At 43.8% G+C, this 25,689-nt stretch overlaps 2 protein-coding genes across 2 annotated transcripts in view; both read left to right on the forward strand.

The window, feature by feature from the left end:
- Positions 1–6,613: 6,613 nt before the first annotated feature.
- LOC138776539 (retinitis pigmentosa 9 protein homolog) overlaps positions 6,614–25,689 on the forward strand; it is a 31,841-nt gene continuing 12,765 nt past the window's right edge. The window contains 5 exon segments of the mRNA XM_069956135.1: positions 6,614–6,735; positions 12,317–12,499; positions 21,153–21,183; positions 21,285–21,414; positions 21,734–21,825. Of these exon segments, the coding sequence (XP_069812236.1) occupies positions 6,680–6,735; positions 12,317–12,499; positions 21,153–21,183; positions 21,285–21,414; positions 21,734–21,825 (492 nt within the window). The 5' untranslated portion in view covers positions 6,614–6,679.
- Positions 14,133–19,331, forward strand: LOC138776541 (uncharacterized). The gene is made up of 3 exons (XM_069956137.1): positions 14,133–15,087; positions 15,171–15,816; positions 16,896–19,331. The coding sequence occupies exons 1-3, from the start codon at positions 14,878–14,880 to the stop codon at positions 18,779–18,781; spliced, it is 2,742 nt and encodes a 913-aa protein (XP_069812238.1). The 5' UTR covers positions 14,133–14,877; the 3' UTR covers positions 18,782–19,331.

Genomic DNA, 25,689 nt, shown 5'->3' on the forward strand with positions numbered 1-25,689 from the left:
GTTTCCTTAGTAAAAGTATGGCAGTAACATGTACAGTATGGTGATAATATTTACTGGTGTTATTAACTATGACAGCATTATCATGCACAGAAAATTCTTACCTATGTTACCATTATATATCCTAAAATTTGTCCTGGGGCCCTACTTATACCTGAGATTGATAGCTGCATGTGATTTTTTTACTGAATATGGAATAAAACACTCTGGATTTTTCGAATTCTTGGACTATTTGAGGGGAGACGTGGATTCGGTCTCCAGCTGCTGGCACCCTGAGCATCAACTTTTAACAGAGTGCACTCCATTGTGATAGATAGATAGATAGATAGATAGATAGATAGATAGATAGATAGATAGATAGATAGATAGATAGATAGATAATCAATGTTCAGCCGCACCTCCTGAGGTACCGGGTGCCAGAGAGGGTCCTGACCACGGACCAAACAGATTCCAGTACAATAGATCATCTCGACACTCCCAAATCCCAGTGCAGCACAGCAAACAGGTTATGGTGCAACGTTTCAGCGATCCTATACCGCCATTTTCATGCATAACCATCGTGACATCAACCTCAGTTAAATACATGTGTTTCAATTAAGTAAGTGCTATTTCATTGGTGCAAAAACATGTCAATAAAATTCAAAATCCGTGACGTGTCCAGTTAAGCACACCTCTTGGGCGTGTGTAGTGTCCTTTAAGTCCATTCACAATTTAAGGCAAAAAAAATCGCGTGAACATGTGAATAGAGTCCAATTTACAAGTGTAGTCCGTGATACATAGTGAAATAAAGCAATATCTTACCTGTGTGACAGACTTTGTAATATATGCGTTGTGGTGCCCCTGTGGTAAGATATATAATGGAGAGACAACATGGGAATTAAAAACTTGTATCATACAACACAGATATTCGATAAGAAAACAGAAACTTGATCTCCCTGTAGCAAAACATTTTTTTGAGCAGGGACACCAAGAAAAAGATTTACGGTTTATGGCTATAGACAGAGTGGGACCCCTTAAGAGAGGAGGGGATCGCCAACATATATTGAAGAAAAAGGAACTGGAGTGGATCTTCAAACGGAAGCCCTGATGAGAATGGATTAAATATTGAGTATAAAACATCCAAATATACCCAGAGATGAGTAAACCCAGATGGTTAATGCAGTCTGCGCATCTACAGGGTCGTGTCCCTTGCATCTAATGTGATTTTGTTCTGACATTAACCTTTAATATTATGCGATTTCTAACATCTATTATCAATCTTTTTCAGATAAATCCACAGTGAGACACGGGAGGGCAAATCACTTATGGGAAGCCGGAGCAAGGTATCCTGGATGGTAATAAGACAAACACAGCGGTTCTCCTGATCTCTGACGCATGGTATGACCTGGGATGTGGCCAATCTATAAATCATGACCTAGAGAGGTCTAGTTGATGAGCTGGATATAGTATCGTGTCAACGGGTGTTCTTCTCCCTGATGATGACGGAAATCCGGCATGTCAATATAAGAGTATGTGCTACAATGTTAGCGACGGCCTAGATTCCCGTATGGGTCAATACCGCTATGTGTGAACTCAAGAAACAAAGTGGGCGGCTCCTCAACAGAGGTTAAGCTCTTGTATGCACCACACCTATATGAAACTACAGCTTACTCTATCTGTTTCCTTGCTCCAGGAAAGAAGTACCATAGTGATTGAACTCCGTTGTGCTTCATTGATATATTATGAATTATGAATTCCTTTAGCTTTCAAGTATCGCTTTTCATTTCACTATGTATCACGGACTACACTTGGACTCTATTCACATGTTCACGCGATTTTTTTTGCCTTAAATTGTGAATGGACTTGAAGGACACTACACACGCCCAAGAGGTGTGCTTAACTCGACACGTCACGGATTTTGAATTTTATTGACATGTTTTTGCACCAATGAAATAGCACTTACTTAATTGAAACACATGTATTTAACTGAGGTTGATGTCACGATGGTTATGCTTGAAAATGGCGTTATAGGATCGCTGAAACGTTGCACCATAACCTGTTTACTGTGCTGCACTGTTATGAACTTTTGCTAATAAATTCTCACTAAATCGATTTGGGAGTGCCGAGACGATCTATTGTACTGGAATCTGTTTGGTCCGTGGTCAGGACCCTCTCTGGCACCCGGTATCTATCACAATGGAGTGCACTCTGTTAAAAGTTGATGCTCAGGGTGCCAGCAGCTGGAGACCGAATCCACGTCTCCCCTTAAATAGTCCAAGAATTCGAAAACTTGCCACTCTGCCGGATTTCCCTTTTATACTGGAATGAGTTCCGTAGTACCTCGTATAACCGCAATACTGTTCTGACTAGTAGATCCGTTGGAGACCTTGCTTTCAGACATACGTGTTCAGATGTACATGACTTGGACCTGCGTCTTTTTACATCAACAATAGAGGGTCTCCAGCATGACATATTTACCCGCTACTCTCTTGCATTACGTTACTGGACTTGCAGCCTGCTACTTAGGACACTCTGCAATGGCAGCCATATGACACAGTACACACGGTGCGACCGGTGCATATGCGGTAAACTTTGTTTACCTTACAGAAGTGGTGTGTCCAACCTACGAACTAATGCTCCTCCCCTAATGACGTGGACTGGGATGAGCACATCTACCTACCCGCGCATGCGGGTCAGCTTTGTTTACAAACTACATCAGTCATGGGAGAGCACATGGAGTATGTTTCTTTCCTTTCCTGTTTAATACCGAGCAGTGGTGAGTGGAAGCTAACCCCGCCTATCAATTATACCTTTGCACTTTATGTATATTGTATCCACAGAATTATGTATACAGGATTTTGTATTTATATATATGAACACTGTTTTGATAGTTCCTGGAGGAACCCTATCTTGTTTTTCACAATGTTAAGGAATGATCACCTTGTGTTTTCACTAGATTGATCACTGTTGTAATTAGTAACACACTTGTATAAAAGGATGTGAGTCACTATGTTTGCCATGCTTGAGAAAGGTCTCGTGATGAGACAGAAACGTTGCAGCACTTGTTTGTAATTTTTTTTATATGAAATAAAGAAACACGTTTTTCACGATACGGAGGTGCCGCAATTTCTGGAGTTTTGTTTGAAGTAAGGACGTGGTTCCAGTCCTTGTTGCGAGCACTCCATCACCGTACCTGTGAGTGCACTCCATTCTGCTTTTTAGATAGATAGATAGATATCCAGTAGGAAATGGCTATCTAGCAATTCATTATGTATCTTTAATTACACGAGATCACAACCAGCTGACACATTTTAATAATTAGAACCTTACATGGGGATGATTTTACAGTGTACAGTGGATGTTATTTAGTAATGGCGGTGGTGAAGGGATTGTGATATTTGTTTGTTTTATACTGGTATTATTGGTCTTGGTATACTGGATTTCAGTTATGGTGTGGTGGTATTAGTATGGGGTGGTAATGGTTGTGGTCACAGTGATAATATATGTTTCTTATATACTGGAGTATTTGATTTGGTCAGTAACGGTATATTTCTTCTATCCCCTATTAGTTCTGTTCTGGGGTCACATCCACACACTCAGCCCCCACAGAACTATGTACTTTGATCTCCCATAAAGCCTCCAGTGTACAATACACCAAGAATCTTCCAAGTACAACAGCTGCAAACACTACAACTCCAAGCATTTACTGACAGTCTGCAACACCCAGGATATGCTGGGAGTTGTAGTACAGCTGGTGCTGTAGAGATTTAGGGCTGATGGTTGTAACATGATAAGAGAACCAGAAGGGCAATATAAATGATAACAGCACTGATAACAGGGTCACCGGGTACAGAGCATGGTACCTTAACCCTTTAAGGACGGGGCCAATTTTTGTTTTTGCGTTTTCGATTTTTCCTCCTTGTGTTTATAAGGCAATAGCACTTGCATTAATTGTACTTTGCAATGACAGGCTAAATTTTTGCATAAAGTACACTGCGAAACCAGAAAAAAATTCAAAGTCTTGTGAAATTGAACAAAAAAACGCATTTCTTTTATTTGGGGGGACTGTGTTTTTACGCCATTCGCCCTGGGGTAAAACTGACTTGTTATGCATGTTCCTCAAGCCGTTATGATTAAAATGATGTATAACTTATATTGTATCTGATGGCTGGTAAAAAATTCAAACCATTGTTAACAAATATACGTTCCTTAAAATCGCTCTATTCCCAGGCTTATAACGCTTTTATCCTTTAGTCTATGGGGCTGTGTGAGAAGTCATTTTTTGCGCCATGATGTTTACTTTGTATCGGTACCTTGATTGCGCATATGCGACTTTTTGATCGCTTTTTATTACATTTTTTCTGGATTTGATGCGACCAAAAATGCGCATTTTTTTGCGCTGACGCCGTTTACCGTACGAGATCAGGAATGTGATTAATTAATAGTTCGGGTGATTACGCACGCGGCGATACCAAACATGGTTATTTATTTATTTACTTTTATTTAAAACCTGGGAAAAGGGGGGTGATTCAGACTTTTATTAGGGGAGGGGGCTTTTTACTTATAACAATACTTTTTTTTTTTTTTTTTTACACATATACTAGAAGCCCCCCTGGGGGACTTATAGTATATATACTTTGATCTCTCATTGAGATCTTTGCTGTATAGTTATACAGCAAAGATCAATGAGAACGGCACCCGTTTGCTTTCAGCTGCTGCAGCCGAAAACAAACGAGTGCCGAGCCGGGGACGGCGCCATCTTGGAGCGGTCCCCGGCCGGCAGCAGGTACGGAGATCTCCCCTCTAGACACCAGGGATAAGCTGCGTCCGGTAATCGGATGCAGCTGTCATGTTTGACAGCTGCATCTGATTACTGTATTAGCGGGCACGGTGATCGGACCGTGCCCACTAATACCTGCGGTCCCGGGCTACGAGCAGCACCCGGGACCGCGGTGGTTCAGAGTGGGGTTGCCGCGCGGCCCCGCTCTGAACACCTCTTACGGGCGCATGACGTACGGGTACGTCATACGTCCTTAAGAGGTTAACCCTTAGGCGACCCTGGATGTACCCGTACATCCAGGTCCGCCTTCCCGCAGTCAGAGATCCCGCACAGATCTCAATGAGAGATCAGTGCACTTATACAAGAAGTCCCCCAGGGGGGCTTCTAGTATAAGTGTAAAATTTAAAATAAAAGTGTTATTATAAGTAAAAAGCCCCCTCCAAAAGTCAGAATCACCCCCCTTTTCCCATGTTATAAATAAAAATAAACAAATAAACAAACATGTTTGGTATCGCGGTGTGCGTAATCGCCCGAACTATTAATTTATCCCATTCCCAATCTCACACGGTAAATGGTGTAAGCTTTTTTTTTTTTTCAATTTCACCACACTTTGAATTTTTTTCTGGTTTCGCAGTGTACTTTATGAAAAAGTTCAGCCTGTCATTGCAAAGTACAATTAGTGGCACAAAAAATAAGGGCTCATGTGGGTTTCTAGGTGAAAAAATGCAAGTGCTATGGCCTTTTAAGCACAAGGAGGAAAAAACGAAAACGCAAAAATTTAAATTGGCCGGGTCCCCTAAGGGTTAAGGGTGTATTCACACAGACAGATTTAGCTGACAGATTTTTGAAGCCAAAGCCAGTAATGGAGCTAAAAGAAGAAATCTCCATTTTTCCTTTATGACCTGTTCTCTGCTTATAGTCTGGTCCTGGCTTTGGCTTCAAACATCTGTCAAATAAATCTCTCTGTGTAAAGGCACCCTAAGGTACTATGCAGTACAGCTGAGATAGGTTCCCTTTAGGCCCCGTTCCCACTGAGCAAAGGTAGTGGAATTCCGCGACGGAATTGTCCGCCGCGGAATGCCGTTAGTCTCCCGCTCATAATGGGAGTCTATGGGAGGCGCGCGCCCCTGCCCTGTCCGCGCTGAAGAATGAACATGTAGCATGTGAGAGAGCACTAGGTTTAAAGAAGTACTCAGGGGCTTGAGACATTTCATCCGGAGGGAAGACAATTACAAGGGCTTTTCGTGGCTGGGAACACTATACTATAATTCTGTGGCGCATGTGGTATCTTCCTTTCCCGCACTTATTTGGGGAGGGTAATACCAGGTAAGGGCCAGAATGGTCCTTGAAGGATGGGCTGCTAGCCTGCCACTCAAGGGCCAGTGCTGTCTGCTTGTTCCCCAGACTAAAATTTGCTAGCCAGCCCCTGATCACATGTGTCATAAGTTATTGGTCACAGCTCTCCTTTATTCAGAAGATATAGCCAGAAAGAGAACAGCACAGCGCAGCTCACCACTTCCCTTGGGAGAACACAGGCTTACATGCTGTTGACCACTGGCAAATAAGGAACACCCCCTTGGCTTAATTATAAACTTCACTGAAGCCTATGGATTGTGGCTGGGCCCTCACCTCGCAAGGTTCAGATAAGATGTCTTTTATGCCATCAGTATGTATAAGCAGCAAACTAGAAACTATTTTCTGTTCTTGTGCCCCATATTACAGTGGCTTTTTATACCATTCAGCAGCTCGGTGAAGATGATGCAGCTGCTACATTCGCCACCGGGGGCCGCTGTCTCCATTCCCTTCCTGTAAGGCTTCTCTATGGAGGCGGCCATCTTAGTGTAGCCCACGGCTTTTCATTAATTGGATTGCGGGGGCGTCCTGACGGGATCGCATGTACCGATACAGTGCGACCTCTTATGAATGGAAGAGGAAGTTTGTGTTGGTGGGACGCGACATATGAGGATCACAACATCCGGGTGAGTAATGTGTGGGCTGCGCCGTGTGTAACGCCCGCTGTCATCTATATGTGTGTGTTCTCAGCTGGATCTATGGCTTTCCTATGTATCTGTATGGGGTGTGAGGAGGTGGTCATGTGTAGCCTCGTGCTGGCTGTGTGGAAAGTAAATGGGACTGAGCGTCCCCGGCAGTATGGGCTGGTGGTCAGGCTGCAATAGCTAGCAGAAAGGGGGGAACTAGTGGCGCCTCTCCGGAGGAGCTAGGGCTGTGTCCCCCACATGGAGCTCCCAGCATGCCCTGACAGGTGGACGCCGAGTCCAGGCCCCGTGTCGTGCAGTCCTCACAGTGCCATCAGCCATGGGGGCCCCTCCCCTCACAGGGTCTCTGCTGCAGCCCTGGCCTGTGTGCTGTAGACAAGGGGCCATATGTACACCATACACCTCCTAGTATATGGTGTCCATGGAAATGATGACACATGGCTGTGCTTGCTGGGTCAGGAAGCCAGACTTCTAGCTGCTCTATTACTCCACACTCTGGGGCAGGTATAACACATAGTGCCAACACATCTCCTGCAGTAAAATGCGAACACTGAAGGATTCCTAATACATTGGATTTTTATTATGAGGTATCCTTCTTCTGACCCCACATCCCTATGCCATGATATGTTGCCCATAGTGACATTCAGGACAATAAAGCATACCGGTCACTACAAATTACTCTTGATATCTTATCACAAGTGTCAAAAGTTATTGATCAGGAGATAAAGCCAAGGAGAGATTGCCGCAGGGGTGGGGAACCTTCGGCCCTTCAGCTGTTGCAAAACTACAATTCCCATCATGCCCGGACAGCCGGGCATGATGGGAATTGTGGTCTTGCAACAGCTGGAAGGCTGAATGTTCCCCATCCCCTGCTTTATGGTGCATTTACACAGATTTATCTGACAGATCTTTGAAGCCAAAGTCAGGAACAGACTATAAACAGGGAACATGTCATGAAGCAAAGACTGGGATTTCTCCTCTTTTTAAATCCATTCCTGGCTTTGGCTTCCAAAATCTGTCAGATAAATCTTTCTGTGTAAACCCCCCCCCCCCCCCCCCCCCCCCCCCTTACACATAGAGATTTATCTAACAGATTTTTAAGCCAAAGCCAGGAATGGATTTAAAAAGAGGAGAAATCCCAGTCTTTGCTTCATGACATGTTCCCTGTTTATAGCCTGTTCCTGGCTTTGGTTTAAAAAATCTGTCAGATAAATCTGTGTGTAAACGCACCGTTGTGCTGCGTTTACACAAAGCGATAATTCGCTTCGTTTAACGGTTTTGAAGCAACGATTCGGTTTTTATTACGATCAGCATTTAGACGAATAAATCGTTAGAAAAATCGTTAATGTGATCGTTTCTAAGATCGCTTAAGCCCATCTTTTACATAGGGTGAATCTTTGAAAGACTGTTTACACGAAACGATCTGCGAATTTTTAGCGAACGATGATTTGAGAACATGTTGAAAAATCAAAATGAACGATTTTTCGCTCATCGGTTGATCGTTTGCTGTGTTTACACGGAAAGATTAACGCTCAAATGCAATCGTTATTGCAAAAATTCGAACGATAATCGTTCCGTGTAAACGCAGCATAAGTCAGTGAGAATACACTGACAGAATTAGCAGCTGGCCCCTGGCTCTACCACGATCCTCTACCACATCCTCTCCCCAGCTATATTTCCCAATCTCATTGGGTCTCGGCTGAGACCCACTGTGATCAATAATTTTTAACATCCTTTTTGACATGTCAAGAGTTATTTGTAGTGGCTGTGCCCATTTAAATCACCATGGGTAAAATATTGCCAGTTAGTCATATCACTGGGTAGATAACTTCTGGAACATTGCCCCGTTCATTTCCCATCTTTAGCATGTTAAACTGTAGAGAGGCGCGTAGTGAACCTGTCAAACATTACTTTCATGCTGTCTAAACCAGGGATTCTCATACTTTTTCTACTTGACCCTCACCCAGCAGTGCAAAGTGATACCTGGGCCTCACCAGACAGATCAAGCAGATGCTGAGGCCTCACCATCTGTGGTTGAAGTCTGTGCAAAAAAAAAAAACAACAACAACTATTGCTTAGTCTACCCTTCATTTAGCTCCTAAACTCTGTGTAACATTAGTACAAAATATAACTATACCCAAGTAGGATGATATTAACCCTGTAATGACTACAGGCGTACATGAACGCTCCCGTAGTCTGGGCCTTAAAGCAAACAGGCATCCAAATGCACCCTGCCGGGCTATGAAGCAAGCTTAGGAGCTAAGGGTAAGGACCGGCTGCTTCCATGATCATGTGGTCGCCAACCATTAACCCCTTAAACACCGCGATTGTACGGTAAGGCGTGTAAGTGACAGGAGCAGCTCCTGTCACTTGCCTGGCTGCCAGAGGTCTCTTACCTTCCTCCGTGCAGTCTGATTTTCAGTCCGACTGCACAGTAACACCTATCCCTACTATGCTATGGCATAGCAATTATCACCGTGAGACATCTAATGCATGTATGTAAAAGTCCCCTAGGGGGACTTAACCCTTTAAGGACAGAGCCAACTTACCGTTTTTTTCCTCCTTGTGCTTAAAAGGCCATAGCACTTGCATTTTTTTTACCTAGAGACCCACATGAGCCCTTATTTTTTGTGCCACAAATTGTACTTTGCAATTCTACTTTGTAATTTTTTACAAAAAATTTTTTACAAAAAAAAATTTAATGTGTGGTGAAATTGAAAAAAAACAACGCATTTTGTTTATTTGGGGGGGATGTGTTTTTGCGCCGTTCGCCCTGGGGTAAAACTGACTTGTTATATATGTTCCTCACGTAGTTACGATTAAAACGATATGTAACATGTATAACTTTTATATTATGAGATGTCTTGTAAAAAAGTCAAACCATTGTTAACAAATATATGTTCCTTAAAATCGCTCTATTCCCAGGCTTATAGGGGGGGGGGGGGGGGGGGGGCGGCGATCTCCGCCACTAGACCACCAGGGATCGGGCTGCATAAGTAATCAGATGCAGCTGCATCTGATTACTTTATTAGAGGGCACGGCGATCGGACCGTGCCCGCTAATAGCCACGATCCCGGGCTACATGCAGCAACCGGGACCGCGGCGGTTCAGCGCGGGGTCCCCGCGCGGCCTCCATCTGTACTCTCCGAGGCGGCAACAGGGCGTAAATATATGCCCTGTGTCGTTAAAGGGTTAAAAAGTTTAAAAAATAAATGTGTGGTCTCCCACCATGGGTGTTGTTGTGTAAATGCACCCCCTAGTAAGTCGTGCACTCAGGTACAAGTGGGTAATGAAGTATCTTGATGGCACCACTGTCTTTGTGTTTTATGTGCACAGCTGAAGCAAAAGTGTTAATTGTTTATTTTGTGTGTTCATGTGCTGACCACTCCCAGGTGCTCTTTCTCTCTATCTCATCCTCTTCTTCTCTCACCCACACTCAGCCCTACCACTCACAGGAGAGTTTAAATATAACCCCTTATTCAGTTTTTTAGTAAAAGAGGACACAACAAGATATGTCAGTTTTACCATGAAGTGTATTATGTAAAAACGGAACCCTCCCAAAATTTGCGGAATTGCATTTTTTTACCCCAATTTCACACCATAAATGATATTTTGGGGGTTTCATCATCAATTTTTTGGTAAATTGAAAGGCGCCATTACGAAGTACACCTGTTCCTGAAAAAAACAAGCCCTCACATGGCCCTGTAGATGGAAAAGTAAGAGTTCTAGTTGTAGTTGAAGGCGAGGAGAAAAAGCGAAAACGCAGAAATGAAAATCAGCGCGGTCCTTAAAGGGGTAGTGCGGCGGTAAACAATTATTCACAGTATAACACACATTACAAAGTTATACAACTTTGTCATGTATGTTATGTCTGTGAATCGCCCCCTTCCTGTGTCCCACCACCCCCGCACGTGTACCCTGAAGTGTGGTGCATTATACATACCTGATCCGCGCATGTCTGCCATCTTGTGCCAGGACGTCATCTTCGGACGGACAAACCGCTCCGACCGTCCCTAGTGCCAGCCGCCTTCTGCAGCATCATCAGATGCTCAGCCGCGATTGGCTGAGCATAACTGTGCTCAGCCAATCGCGGCTGAGCAGCTGATGACGCGGATGACGTCCTGGCACAAGATGGCGGACATGCGTGACACGGATTAGGTATGTATAATGCACCACACTTCCGGGTACACGTGCGGGGGTGGTGGGACACGGGAAGGGGGCAATTCACAGACATAACATACATTACAAAGTTGTATAACTTTGTAATGTGTGTTATTCTGTGAATAATTTCTTAGCGCCGCACTACCCCTTTAAGGCCATTTTAGGCTCTGTCCTTAAGGGGTTAATCAATAACAGCCAGATGAACATCTCTTCAACTCGGTATGCAGGCACATTCCTTTGTGCCCGTGCTCTAATTAACCATAGAACACAATGTAAAGTACGGCCGGGAGCCATTCTTTACATTGTGTGCATGGGCTATTTTGTGCGTCCACTGCATACATAGAAAATAATGTTAACCTACGCTGTCAGTAAATAGCGGCCAGTGTTGCAGTCTGCAACAATGGTCATTATTTGTTGAAAAAATTATGTGTGAACATGGCCTTAGGGTCCATTTACACAGAAAGATTATCTGACAGATTATCTGCCAAAGATTTGAAGCCAAAGCCAGAAACAGACTATAAATAGAGATCAGGTCATAAAGCAAAGCCTGAGATTTGTCCTCTATTCAAATCCATTCCTGGCTTTGTCTTCAAATCTTTGGCAGATAATCTGTCAGATAATCTTTCTGTGTAAATGGACCCTTAGGGTACGTGCACACTACGGAATAGCGACGGTAAACCCATTGGGAATTCCGCAGCTCGCACGCGGACTCTGGTGGCCGCGCACCTCTCCACCCGTGCCATAGACTCTATTCTTCCGCTCTCCGTCCAAAGAATGAACCTGTTTTGTCGCGATTCCATAGTGTGCACATACCCTTAGGCTATGTTTACACTACGTAAGTTACTTATTAATCACAGCTGTTGTTGTCTATTTGCAACAACGGCCATGATTACTACGGAACCCACGTAGTGCTGCTGTCTATGGACTCCCGGCCAGAGAGTATAGGTTACAGCCGGGAACCCTAACTGCGCTGCAAAAAACTGACATGTCAATTTTCTGCGACAGCTATTCATTGAATGTGAACCTGTCAGTGCACACTATGGGGCGAGCGGCTCTGGCCGCATGTTCCGTTGTGTGCAGCGGTGATTTGAGATGCAGGCGCCCACGGATACGCCCGCATCCCAATTCAGCAGCAGTGAAGATCTACTGGCCGGGATGATCTTTTCTGACACTGGCCAGGTCACGGAATGGCCGGTGTCTTACGCCATGTGACCATTGCCTTAGAGTGTATTTCAGACTGCTCTAATAAGGGGGTCTATTAATGTTTCTTGCCACCTTAGTTCAGGCAGCATGAAATTGATGGCAAGTTCCCTTTTAACAGTTAAATGCCAAAAATTAAAATGCAGCGTGTAAATAGACTAGGGTCTAACCTTATTGCCTAAGTATTGTGGTTGTGTTACAGGAAATACAAAATGTCTCACAAAAGGAAAGAACATCGAAGGCACAGAAGTGAAGAGGATGATGAGCCTGTGACTCCAGGGAGCAGTAGTGGCAGCCATCATAGTGACAGAAAAAGGAGGAGGAGCAGCAGTGGTAGTATTCATACTGCACAGGAGATACAGAAGATCAAACATGTTGAGATCTTGTAAGTAGATGACATTTGTACTTACCTGTACTTATTCAGGTTCAGCAGCATAACAAGGTGGTTGATGCAGAAGATTCTCAGTTGCTTGAATGGCTGATTTTAATGTCCAATGTAGATAGGATTGATTGGACCTCAATGGTGTAAATCCTTCCTTTATTTAATGCATCTTCGTTTTCTGTGTGGACTGTTTAACCTCTTAATTACCTGGCCTCAAAAGGCCTTACTTACCAGCACATTTTTACTGTTTTATATTATTATTATTATTTTTTTTAAACGTTAATACATTTTTATTTGTGTTTATTTCTTAATCCCAATAAGGGATTACTATTTTAGAACATTATTTAATAACTATAATGTATTAGCATACTCCTGTATGCTAACACATTATGTCTGTGTCTCTGTAATACTATATGTGGGGTGAATTTAAGGTTAGCTTCACACGTACCGCATTGCAGCGGATTTTCTGCTGCGGACCCAGATCTGCACTTATTACGGGAAATGCACATAAGGTGTTTTTTACCTGCACTTACTACTGCATCAAGGCTTCATTTCCTGGATAAAATGATGATGTCACAACCCGACTCCCAGAGCTGTGCGAGCTGTGGCTGCAGGAGAGGATGATGGTAGAGAGATACTCAATGTCCCTCCAGTGCCCTGTGTCCCTCAGTGTCCCCCTGCCATCATCCTCTCCAGCAGCCAAAGCCTGCAAAGCTCTGGGAGTCGGTTCTTGACATCACCATTTTATCCAGGAAGTGAAGCCTTGATGCAGTAGTAAGTGCAGGGAAAAAAGCACTTTATAAGCATTTTCCGTAATAAGTGTATATTGGTGATTTGTATAACTTTAACCCCTTAAGGTCCAAGCCAATTTTCGTTTTTGCGCTTTTGCTTTTTCCATTTTATGTTTAAAAGTCCATAGCGCTTGCATTTTTTCACCTAGAGACTTATATGAGTGCTTATTTTTTGCGAAACCAATTGTACTTTGCAATTACAGGCATAATTTTCTCCTCTCGCCCTATGACGGCACCCCTGGAGAGGACTACCTCCTCCCATTGGACAGGAAACAGGACCACTGGACCTTTAAAAGAAGCTCATCGCCCCACACACGCCAGTATCTGTTTCCTGTCCCATGGGAGCAGGACGGGCAGGTGGGTCTCCACCTGCATGTTGGATTTTTTTCCTTTTTTAGAAAGACTGGGGCACCCGGCTACGTACCTGCATGCCGACATCCCGGGCTGTACAAGACTCCGCTACTGGAGCCACAGCCGAGTCTGTGCCTTAGAGCCCCCCGCACCTCCGGAAGAGGATCCCCGTGCTCCCCTTGCGCCTCCAGGACCGGGTGGTGTTCTCCGGCTGTTTTGCGGCAGTGTGGATGGCGTGTGCGCGGCGCGCGCGCGCGTCCGGTCGGCTGGCGTGTGCGCGGCGCGTGCGCGTTCGGTCGGCTGGCGTGTGCGCGGACACGCTGACGTCACGCGCTGGCCGAGTCGCGGCCGGATGACGTCAGCCCGGGATCCCTGTGAGTTGGGATTACCCGTGGGCCTTGTCTACGGAATCCGGGCTGCGGCCTGTAAGGGGGGGGAGAGAATCCCCCTGCACGGGAGGGTGAGCCGCATCAGCGCCGTGGCTGGGGGGGGGCGGGGCCAGCCAGCTTTCGTTTTTGGCGCCAGACATAAAATGGAGGCTGAGCTTGGGCTCAGTGTATTCCAGAGTCTGGTATACTGGAGTACCTGTCCAGACGGTATTTCTGCTGTGGATCCTGGTGGCTATCGTTAGCGATTACTATGGAATCCCAGGGCGCTGAGACATCTGAGAACCCTCAACCTGCGGCTGCTGTGGTATGGTTTGGGTAAGAGGGGATCCCCCCATGTAGTGCTTCACTTTTATGCTGGTATTGATTGATATTGTTTTGTTTGTAATAGGAGGAGGCTAGGAGAGCTAAAACTAAACCTAGAGAGTGCCCTATCTGTAAGAAGCGGCTAAGTAGTGCTTATACTAAGGCATTATGTGGCGGATGCATGAACAGGGTCCTGGATGATCAGGGGCCAGCATTTTTGAGAAGCATGAAGGGGCTTATTAAGAGACAGATTCGGGTAGGTGTACTTTTTTATGTCTCTTATATAGACGGCTTACTCATCCATCCTTAGAAGAGTTCTGTTTCTTCCCAGGCCTCTCTCCCTTCCACTTCCGCTCTGGCCCCACCTGAGGTTATTATCCCTGTGGATGAGGCCCCAGTTGAGGTGCCGGGTCAGAGTGGTGAAGCCCCGCCCTCTCAATATGAGGAGGAAGAGGAAATAGAGGGAGATGAACAGTTGTCGGGTCTAGAAGAGCCCGGAGAACTTCTTAATACTGAGACCCAGGTGGTGGAGACGGCTAAGAAGCTCATGCCAATTGAGATGGTGGACAGTATTGTTAAAGCGGTTAGACAAACTATGGCCATTGAGGATGACCCACAGCCTAGAACCATACAGGACATCATGTTTGAAGGCTTAGCTCCTAAACAACGTCCGGTTTTTCCCATTCACCAGAGTATAAAGACTCTGATCTCCAACGAATGGTCCCGTCCGGATAGGAAATTCTTTGTTCCCCGGGCTGTAAGTTCACAAAATCTCCAGGCTTCACAGAGTTGTTTCTTGTGATGATATCCATTTGTACTTATTAAATTTTTTCTTTTCAGTACAAGAGGAAATATCCCTTTAGCACTGAAGAGTCAGTAACTTGGGAGACTGCACCTAAGATTGATCCTCCAGTAGCGAAGTTAACCCGTAAAGACGCCTTACCATTTGAGGACTCTGCATCTATGAGGGACCCGATGGATAAGAGGGCTGAGGTCTATTTAAGAAAGAACTGGGAGGCCACTACAGCCACGTTTAAGCCTCTTATTGCAACAACCTCAGTGGCTAGAGCTACGGATATCTGGGTAGCACAGCTAAAGGAGCGGATCATATCTGGGGCTAGTAAGGAGCAGTTGCTGGCCAGTTTTCCAATTATTGAAGGATCCTTATCCTTCATGGCGGAGGCATCTGCAGATGCATTGAAGCTATCTGCCAGATCGGCAGCCCTTTCCAACTCAGCACGAAGGACACTGTGGCTTAGAGATTGGAAGGGAGATGTAACTTCCAGAGCCAAGCTCTGTGCGGTTCCTTGTGAAGGAGATCTTCTGTTTGGGTCGGCCCTAGAGAAGGTGTTGGAGAAAGCCTCTGACAAGAAAAAGGGCTTTCCTCTGGTCTCTACTCAGACTTCCAGGCCTTCTAGAGGTAGAGGCAGAAGAGGTAGAGGAGGTGCCCAAGTTGGAAGAAAGGATTGGAGACCCCCTAAAAAAGGTAGAGGTCTCATGTTCTCAGGTGGTGACACTTCTAAGAAACCGTCACAATGACGCCATATTCCTGTGGGAGGGCGATTAAGTTCTTTCTGTTCAGAATGGTGTAAGATTTCGAACAGTAATTTTGTTTGCAACATAATAAAAGATGGGCTTAAGATTTCCTTTTTGTCCTCCCCAGGAGAAAATTTCATTATTACTAACCTTTCCTCTAATCCAGAGAAGCAGGCAGCAATGGTATCTGAGGTCAGATCACTGGTAGACAAGAGAGTATTAGTCCCTGTTCCGGAGGAACAGAAGGGCAGGGGGTTTTATTCGACCCTTTTTTTGGTTAAAAAGCCCAGTGGTTCCTTTCGAACCATAATTAACCTTAAGCCCCTAAATCAGGTTCTCTCTTATGAGAAGTTTAGAATGGAGTCCATTTCTTCTGCCATTCTAAACTTATCTCATAATTGTTTCATGGCTACAATAGATCTGAGAGACGCATATTACCATATACCCATTCATCCGGATCACCAGAGATTCCTCAGAGTAGCTGTGAATGTGATGGGTTCAGTGCTTCACTACCAGTACACTGCCATGCCCTTTGGTATCTCACAGGCTCCGAGGGTTTTTACCAAGGTCATGGCAGAAGTTATGGCCCACATCAGAGAAAGGGACATTGTCATAATCCCATACCTTGATGACTTTCTGATAGTTGGTGATTCTATTCCATCTGTTACATCAGATATTGAAGTAATAGAGGAGGTGTTCTCCAGGCTTGGGTGGGAGATAAACGAAGAAAAGTCTAATAAGACCCCATCTCAACGTTGCAAATTTTTGGGGATCTGCCTAGATTCAGTATCCCAACGATCCTTTTTGCCCGAGAACAAGATAACTTTAGTCATCCAGAAGGTCCAAGAGCTTATAGATCACCCCGAGGTTACGATCAGAGGAGCTATGTCTGTACTAGGCCTTCTCACCTCCTGCATACCAGCAATTCAGTGGGGTCAATACCATTCAAGAACATTACAGTCTCAGATATTAGAGGTCTGGAGCAGACAAAGGGACAATCTAGACGATTTATTTGTTTTGTCTCCACAGACTATCAGGTCCCTAGCCTGGTGGATAGAGAAGGACAACTTAAACAAGGGGCTACCATGGAACATTCAAGACCCCCTAACGATAACAACAGACGCAAGTCCGTACGGATGGGGGGCCCACTCAGACTCCCTGGTGCTCCAGGGGAGATGGAACCCAGAGCATTCCCGGGACTCTCAGAACATCAGAGAGCTAAGGGCAATATTTCTGGCGTTAACACAGTCCCTTCCTGTAATTCAGGGAAGAAATGTAAGAATCCTCACGGACAATGCCACGGCTGTGGCATACTTAAACCACCAGGGGGGCACCAGGTCAGTAGAACTGATGAGGCTCTCTCACTTTATTTTCAAGCTAGCGGAGCTCCACCTTCTCTCCCTGTCAGCCCTGCATCTCAGGGGAGTGGACAATTACACAGCAGACTTCCTAAGCAGACACCAACTTCATCAAGGGGAGTGGGAATTAAATCAGGAGGTATTCCATCAAATATGCCACCTATGGGGCCCCCCACAAATAGACCTCTTTGCCTCCCGACAGAACAGGAAGATCCGAGCCTTCTATTCCCTATGCCAGTCGGACAGGCCGTTGGCTCTAGACGCTCTAGCACAATCATGGAAGACAGGCCTTCTGTACGCCTTCCCTCCGATAAGACTGCTGCCCCGAGTCATCAGGAAGATCAGACAGGACAGGGCGCAGGTTATACTGATTGCACCATTTTGGCCCAGGAGGGTGTGGTTCACCTGGCTACGCAAAATGTCACTAGCGGATCCCTGGATTCTACCGGAGCGAATAGATCTCCTCAACCAGGGCCCAGTATACCATCCAGGAGTAAAGAGTCTCCATCTGACAGCATGGCTTTTGAGAGGCAATTATTAAAGGACCGAGGACTCTCGGAGGAAGTAATATCGACTTTGCTTGCCAGCAGAAAGAAGGTCACTTCGGAGATTTATTTCAGAATATGGAAGACCTTTCTCCGTTTTGTGGATCACCCTGTCAATGTCCTAGAACCACCCAATATGCCTCTGATTTTGAGCTTTCTCCAAGAGGGTCTCAATAAACATCTTAGACCCAGCACTATTAAGGTACAAATCTCTGCCCTCAGTGCCCTATATGAAGTTAGACTGGCAGAACACCCTTGGATCAAGCGCTTTATTAAAGCGGCAATGAGACTTTACCCTTCCATAAAAACCAGACTTCCACCATGGGATCTAAATTTGGTTCTATCAGGGTTAACATCAACCCCATTTGAACCAATATCAGAAATCCACATCAAGTTCCTTTCTTGGAAGGTGGCCTTTCTCTTGGCAATTACTTCTGCTAGAAGGTTGGGAGAGATCAGAGCCTTCTCCATTACTCAGCCCTACATGGTTATCAGAGACGATAGAATCACTCTCTCCCCTGACCCGGCCTTCCTTCCTAAAGTGGTATCGGATTTTCATAGATCACAGGAGGTTATACTACCATCTTTTTGCATAAACCCATCTAATGACAGAGAAGCATCTTTTCATTGTTTAGATGTTAGACGAGCTATAATACACTATCTTGAAGTCACCAAGGACTGGAGGATAGATAATAACATCTTAATAACTTTCCAAGGGAAGAATAAGGGCAGGGCTGCCACCTCACAAACAATATCAAGGTGGATTAAACAAGCCATTAAGGAATGCTATAGAGTCAGTGGTAGAGAACTTCCTAACTCCATAACCGCACACTCCACTAGATCTGTATCTACCTCGTGGGCAGAGAGGGCTGCAGTCTCAATAGAGGACATATGTAGAGCAGCTACCTGGAGTTCCCCGCATACATTTTTTAGACACTACAGGTTACAACTCTCTCCTTCGGAGGACCTTAGATTTGGTCGTAGAGTCCTACAAGCAGTGGTCCCCCCCTAGGCGAGTATTCCTAGTCTAGTCTCCAGGGGTGCCGTCATAGGGCGAGAGGAGAAAATATAAAATTACTAACCGGTAATTTCTTTTCTTTGAGCCTATGACGGCACCCCGCCTAAACCCACCCATAGATGACATAACATAGTTAAGTTTATTGATCATATGTATATAGGTATATATATAGTTATAGGAGAAAGAAGATATTTCTTCTATAACTCAACACTTAAGAATTAAGTTTCATAGCACATGTTACACTTGTTGCCCTGTGTTTTTTTCTACATGTGTGTTTGTTAAGCCTTCGCTCCTAGGTTCTTGCTGACAGACTGGCGTGTGTGGGGCGATGAGCTTCTTTTAAAGGTCCAGTGGTCCTGTTTCCTGTCCAATGGGAGGAGGTAGTCCTCTCCAGGGGTGCCGTCATAGGCTCAAAGAAAAGAAATTACCGGTTAGTAATTTTATATTTTTCCATAAAATATGTTGTGAAACCGGAAAAAAATCATTTGCGCTGTCAAATTGAAAAAAAAAACGAATTTGTTTTGATTTCGGGGAGTTTTGCATTTACGCCGTTCGCCCTATGGTAAAACTGACTTGTTATGCATGTTCCTCAAGTCGTTACGATTACTATGATATATAACATGTATAACTTATATTGTATCGGATGGCCTGTAAAAATTCAAACCATTGTTAACAAATATATGTCACTTAAAATCGCTCCATTCCCAGGCTTATAGCGCTTTTATCCTTTGGTCTATGGGGCTGTGTGAGGTGTCAGTTTTTGCGCCATGATGCGTTCTTTCTACCGGTACCTTGATTGCGCATATACGACTTTTTGATCGCTTTTTATTACATTTTTTCTGGATTTGATGCGACCAAAAATGCACAATTTTGCACTTTGGGATTTTTTTGCGCTTACGCCGTTTACCGTGCGAGATCAGGAATGTGATTAATTAATAGTTCGGGCGATTACGCGCGCGGCGATACTAAATATGTTTATTTATTTATTAATTTATATTTATAAAATGGGAAAAGGGGGGTGATTTGGACTTTTATTAGGGGAGGGGATTTTTTTATTAATAAAAACACTTTTTTACTTTTTTTTTTTTACATGGACTAGAAGCCCCCCTGGGGGGCTTGTATATACACAGCAATGATCTCTCATAGAGATCAATGCTGTGTATATACACAGCAAAGATCCATGAGATCGGTCATAGATTGCTATGGCCTGCTGCAGGCCATAGCAATCTACTGCCGAGCCGGGATCAGCGTCATTCCGACGCTGAGGCCCGGCACGGGCAGAAGAACGGATCTCCCCCCCGCGATCGCATCGCGGGGGGGAGATCCGACCCACTAGACACCAGGGATGTGATGTCTGAAGCCCTTCAATGCAGCTGTCAGGTTTGACAGCTGCATTGAAGTGCTTAATTAGCCGGCGCGGCAACGGGACCCGCGCCGGCTAACAGAGGCGCTGCACGTGTCAGCCGGGATCAGCGCCGTTCAGAGCGGGGTCCCGGCGGGACCCCGCTCTGAACACCCCCCGCGGCGCCATGACGTATTAGATACGTCATGGGTCGCTAAGGGGTTAATAATGCTTTAATAAAAAAAATTTGCGGGACTTCTCCTTTAAGTGTTGCAAATGAATAGAACTGTGCTGGAGCGAGGAAGCCACTGCCTGATATATATTTTAAAAGTTTTGATAAACTATTTTGCATGTAATGATACCAAAGATTATTTAAAAAAATTTTTTACTTGAAAAGGGGGGTGATTTCAGCCTTTATTATCAGTTGGGACAAGAATAAAGGCCCTATTCCACCAACAGATCTGACGACAGATTATCTGCCAAAGATTTGAAGCCAAACCCAGGAACAGACTATCAACAGAGAACAGGTCATAAAGGAAAGACTGGATTTCTCCTCTTTTTAAATCCACTCCTGGGTTTGGCTTCAAATCTTTGGCAGATAATCTGCCGTCAGATCTGTTGGTGGAATAGGGCCTTAACCCTTTTAAGGGGTTAAAGAGAGATTCTCATCTGAACTGATATAGTAACATTTTTACATTTATTTTTATTTTTTTACAAATGTATTCATTTAGCAAACTTGCCTCCTTCTCTTGATACGCCCACTCTTTTCCACTAGCACCCCTCCTCAAGTATCTAACCTGCTGTTATGTTCCCATAGCATATGAATTAATAAATTTTCTTACCTTTATCCTTGGCGACATTTTTTGCTAAATCTTGACTTTAAACAATATGTAAAATAGGCAGTTTGGTGCACTGGGGGAAGGGACTACCGACCTTCTTACTTGCTCTTAGTTTTCCATAAATATAGTTAACCCTTAATTTCTACTGCTTCATCTTTCTTAATGCATTGTCTTATTTTTTTAGCTATGAGAAACCTCCACCAGGACTTATTAAGGTACAAAACAACAACAATAATTTCTACATGTTACATTTGTACGTAACACCTTAACTTCTAATTGCATAGTTGGGTTGACTTTTTTATCTTTATCTTTCAAGGAAGATGAACCTAAACCTGAAGACTGTATCCCTGATTTGCCTGGCAATGAACATGCCCGGGATTTTCTTGCCCATGCCCCTACAAAGGGACTATGGATGCCTTTGGGCAAAGAAGTGAAGGTTATGCAGTGTAAGTTATTCAGCTATATGTAGATGATAGCCACATAGCCCTAGTTGATAGAATATCTCAAGGCTTTGGGCATAAAAGACTACAAGCTGCAGCCACAGTAACGGATGTGGTGACACTCAATGGCTCTAGCTTAGTCGATCCTGGTTGCAATCTCGCATCCTAGCCACCCCGACCCAGAACTAACTGGCACCCATCTGTGATCTACCAGTTATCCACAAGGTTGCTATCTTGGAATGTACAGTATTTGTAACTTGCTATATTTTCTGTGTGCAGTTTGTGTCCTTATCCTAGAGATCTCTTTTTTTTCCTCTCTCTCTAGGTTGGAGATGTAAGCAATATGGTCACAGAACTGGTGATCGTGAGTGTCCCTATTTCTTCAAAGGCAATCAAAAGATTGAGCAGTTTAGGGTGGTAAGTAACAGAGTCCTTAAAGGGGTTGTCCGGGATATTTTAATAAACTAGCATTGCACTGACCTCTGTGGGTGTTGCATATTCTACATACACTTCTATTTTTTATTTAGAGAGCTTACTGTGTTCTCAGGCTCAGTCACATGACCACTCTGCCTGTGTTTTCTTTACTTCCTGTGATATCCTGTTCCCTTTTTGTTTCCTGTTCCTGCCAGTGAGGGAACAGTGAGTCATCAGGTGGGTGGGGTTATGCCTCCACATTTCTTTAGCCACACCCCTAACATCTAATTAACATCTGAGCCCAGAAGAAACTGCAGCAGTAAGGACAGTATGACTGACTTTTATACTCCGTACAGCACTGCAGCATAGGTTGGAGCTATAAACCGTAAATAATGGAACTATGAGGGGGTGATTTATCAAAACTTGTACAGAGGAACAGGGAAGCAGTTGCCCATAGCAACCAGTCAGATTCTAGGTTTTATTTTTCAAGGCCTTTTTAAAAATGAAAGAAGTGATCTGATTGGTCGCTATGGGTAACTGCTCCCCTGCACAGGCTCTGATAAATCTTCCCCTATATTGTAGTGTAAAGATGTACAGTGTTAAGGCAGAGCTGCTGCTATGTGTAATATGGAGAGAAGAGAGGAGACTTCACCTCAAGGCAGTCACCATTCTATCTATTTCTTGCTGAGGTAACACAATCCTGCCTCATTGAGACCCCGCCCACCAGTAGGATGGCTACTGTAGTGTATATGTAATCCATGACTACAACTCCTATCATGTACATGTGTGCTGGGGTATGTAGTCCTACAACAGATAAGAGTGGAAAACCTAGTTGATTTGATAACATAACTAATTGGCAGACACTGAGCCACCATGCTGCTCAAAAGGACACTTGTAGTAGTACAGAAATTTCCTGCCTATGGGTAGAGTAGGAGGAGCTATATTCAGAGAGGAGGGGTGGAGCTATAGGCTTGCAGAGCTGTGATGTCACTGCTGACCCCTGTGACCTGGAAGTTCTTTACGTAAACAAACACAAAAAGCAGCAACAGAGGAGGAGGCCCAGGGCCACAAAGGAGAAAAAAGGTGAGAGAAAACCACTAAGAGAAAGGGACAGATTACATATTATTCACGTTTCCAATAAGAAAAAAAATGTTGGACAATCTCTTTAACCTCTTAGGGACACATGATGCCACTCCCAGCTGCTATATGCAGCCAGGGACCGCAGCTATTAGCAAGCAATCGCCCGCTAATTAAGTTAAATGCCTTGTAGCGCCTCTTGGTGGTGGTGTAGTGGCAAGGTCACCCAGGGAGACTTTCTAATTAATGTAACAGTAAAAAAAAAAAAAGTTTGTATTCATAAAAAACAAAATCCCCTTCCCTAATAAAAATTTGAATCACCCACCTTTTCCTGTTTTATAAATAAAAAAGTAAACATATTCGGTATTAAATTATCACATTCCTGATTTCGCACGGTAAGCAGCGTAAGTGTAAAGAAAAAATCAAAGTGCAAAATTGTGCATTTTTGGTCGCATCAAATCCAGAAAAATTGTAACAAAACGCAATCAAAAAGATGCATGTATACAAGCAAGGTACCGATAAAAAGTACAGATCATGGCGCAAAAAATGACACCTGACATAGCCCCATAGACCAAAGGATAAAAGCGTTAGAAGATGGTAATAGAGCAATTTTAAGGAACATATATTTATTTTTTTTTAATAGGTTTTAATCTTTTAAATGCTGTCAAATAAAAAAAGTTATGCAAGTTGCATATCTTTGTAATCATACAAACTTGAGGAACATGGATATCGAGTCAGTTTTACCATAGGGCGAACGGCCTAAACACAATCTCCCCCGTCCCCCTTCCCCAATAAATAAAAATTATATTAATTAATATTATCGCACAAATAACTTTGTTCTGGTTTTGAAGCAAATTTAATGCAAAAATTAAGTCTGCCATTGTAAAACAATTAGTGGCGCAAAAAATAAGGGCTCATGTGGGTCTCTAGGTGGAAAAATTCAAGCGCTATAGCCTTTTAAACACAAAGAAAAAACGAAAGCGCAAAAGCAAAAAGTGGCTTGGTCCTTAAAAGGGTTAAAGGGGTAGTGCAGCGTTTAACTTTTATTCACTAATAACACACATTACAAAGTTATACAACCCTGGAAGTGTGGTGCATTATACTTACGTGTTCACTGTCGACCCTGGCTGCCATCTTGTGTCGACAATGTTATCTTCAGGAGGCCGGCCGACACTTCTGGGGTGGGGGGAACACGGGGAAGGGGGCCATTCACTTAAATAACACACATTACAAAGTTGTATAACTTTGTAATGTGTGTTATTAAGTGAATAAAAGTTAAACGCCGCACTACCCCTTTAAGTGACATATAGGTTTTGTAGTAAGCCCTTCCACCTGCTTTGAGCACATTTATCAACTGAATTGCATCAGAAAAATGACATAATGTTATCACAATAGGTGTAACTACTATATATACTGATATAATTAAAAAATATATATTTCAGCAGCAGTAACATACAGATCTGGGTGGGGAGGATCTGATAGATGATGATGTCATCCTGTAGTTCACAGGAAGTTAAAAACAGAGGGCGCTAGTGACTTTGCATGAAATGGGCAAAAAACTAGTGCTTCTTTAACCCCTTAGGGACCAAGCCTATTTGGACCTTAAAGTGACACTGTCACCTCCTTTTTGCATTCTGACATCTCTACACAGGTGTAAAGGGTAAATTTATACCCTTACAGGTTTTCATACCTTATTTTATATCCTACGTCATGGTGCTTGTTCAAGTAAAAAGTCATCTTTTATCAACTGTAGATTGTGTTAAGTGGGCGGGGCCTTGCGGCATTAGAGCCACTTAGCCCCTCCCACAACACCACAGTCTGCCCTGCCCCCTCACTGGCTATTGGAACAGGCTGGCCAAAGGTCTAGACCCCACCCCCTTTACGTCGGCCAACCAATGGGTGTCAAGGGGGTGGGGCCAACTGTGCAGTTGTGGGCGGGGTTAAGTGGCGCTAATGTCGCGAGGCCATGCCCACTTAATACAATCTGCAGTTGATAAAAGATGACTTTTTACTTGAACAAACACCATGACGTATGATATGAAATAAGGTATGAAAAACGCTAAATTTACACCTGTGTAGAGATGTTAGAATGCACAAAGGAGGTGACGGTGTCACTTTAATGACCAGGCTCATTTTTCAAAATCTGATCTGTCTCACTTTATGCGCTTATAGCTCAATGATGCTTTAACGTATGCAAGCGATTCTAAGATTGTTTTTTTCGTTACGTATGGTACTTTGTGTTAATGGAAAAATTTGGTTACTGTCTTTTGTGTTTTTTTGTGAAAAACATAAAAATATCATGAAAAATTTGAAAAATTTGCACTTTACAAACTTTGAAATTCTCTACTTCTCAAAAAAGAAAGTCGTATCACATAAATTAGTTACTAGGTCACATTTTCAATATGTCCTCTTTTATTCTGGCATAATTTTGAAAACATATTTTACTTTTCTTGGGTGTTACGGGGCTTAGAAATGTATCAGCAAATTTTCATGAAATTTCCAAAACTGATTTTTTTTTTTTTTTAGGGACCAGCTTTTTTTTTTTAAGTGGGTTTAGGAGGCTTGTATACTGGAAACTCCCATAAGTGACCCCATTTTGGAAACTACACACCCTAAGGAATTAATGTAGGGATGTAATGAGCAGTTTGACCCTACAGGGGATGGAGGAAAGTATTCACCATTAGGCCACAAAAAATGGAAAATACAAATTTTGGGGTGTTTTTCTTTCTCCTGTTGCTTGTGAAAATGAGATACTTTGATCTGAACAAACATATTATTTGAAAATTTCTA

The sequence above is a fragment of the Dendropsophus ebraccatus genome, unplaced genomic scaffold, assembly GCF_027789765.1.
Source record: "Dendropsophus ebraccatus isolate aDenEbr1 unplaced genomic scaffold, aDenEbr1.pat pat_scaffold_424_ctg1, whole genome shotgun sequence".
Taxonomy (NCBI): domain Eukaryota; kingdom Metazoa; phylum Chordata; class Amphibia; order Anura; family Hylidae; genus Dendropsophus; species Dendropsophus ebraccatus.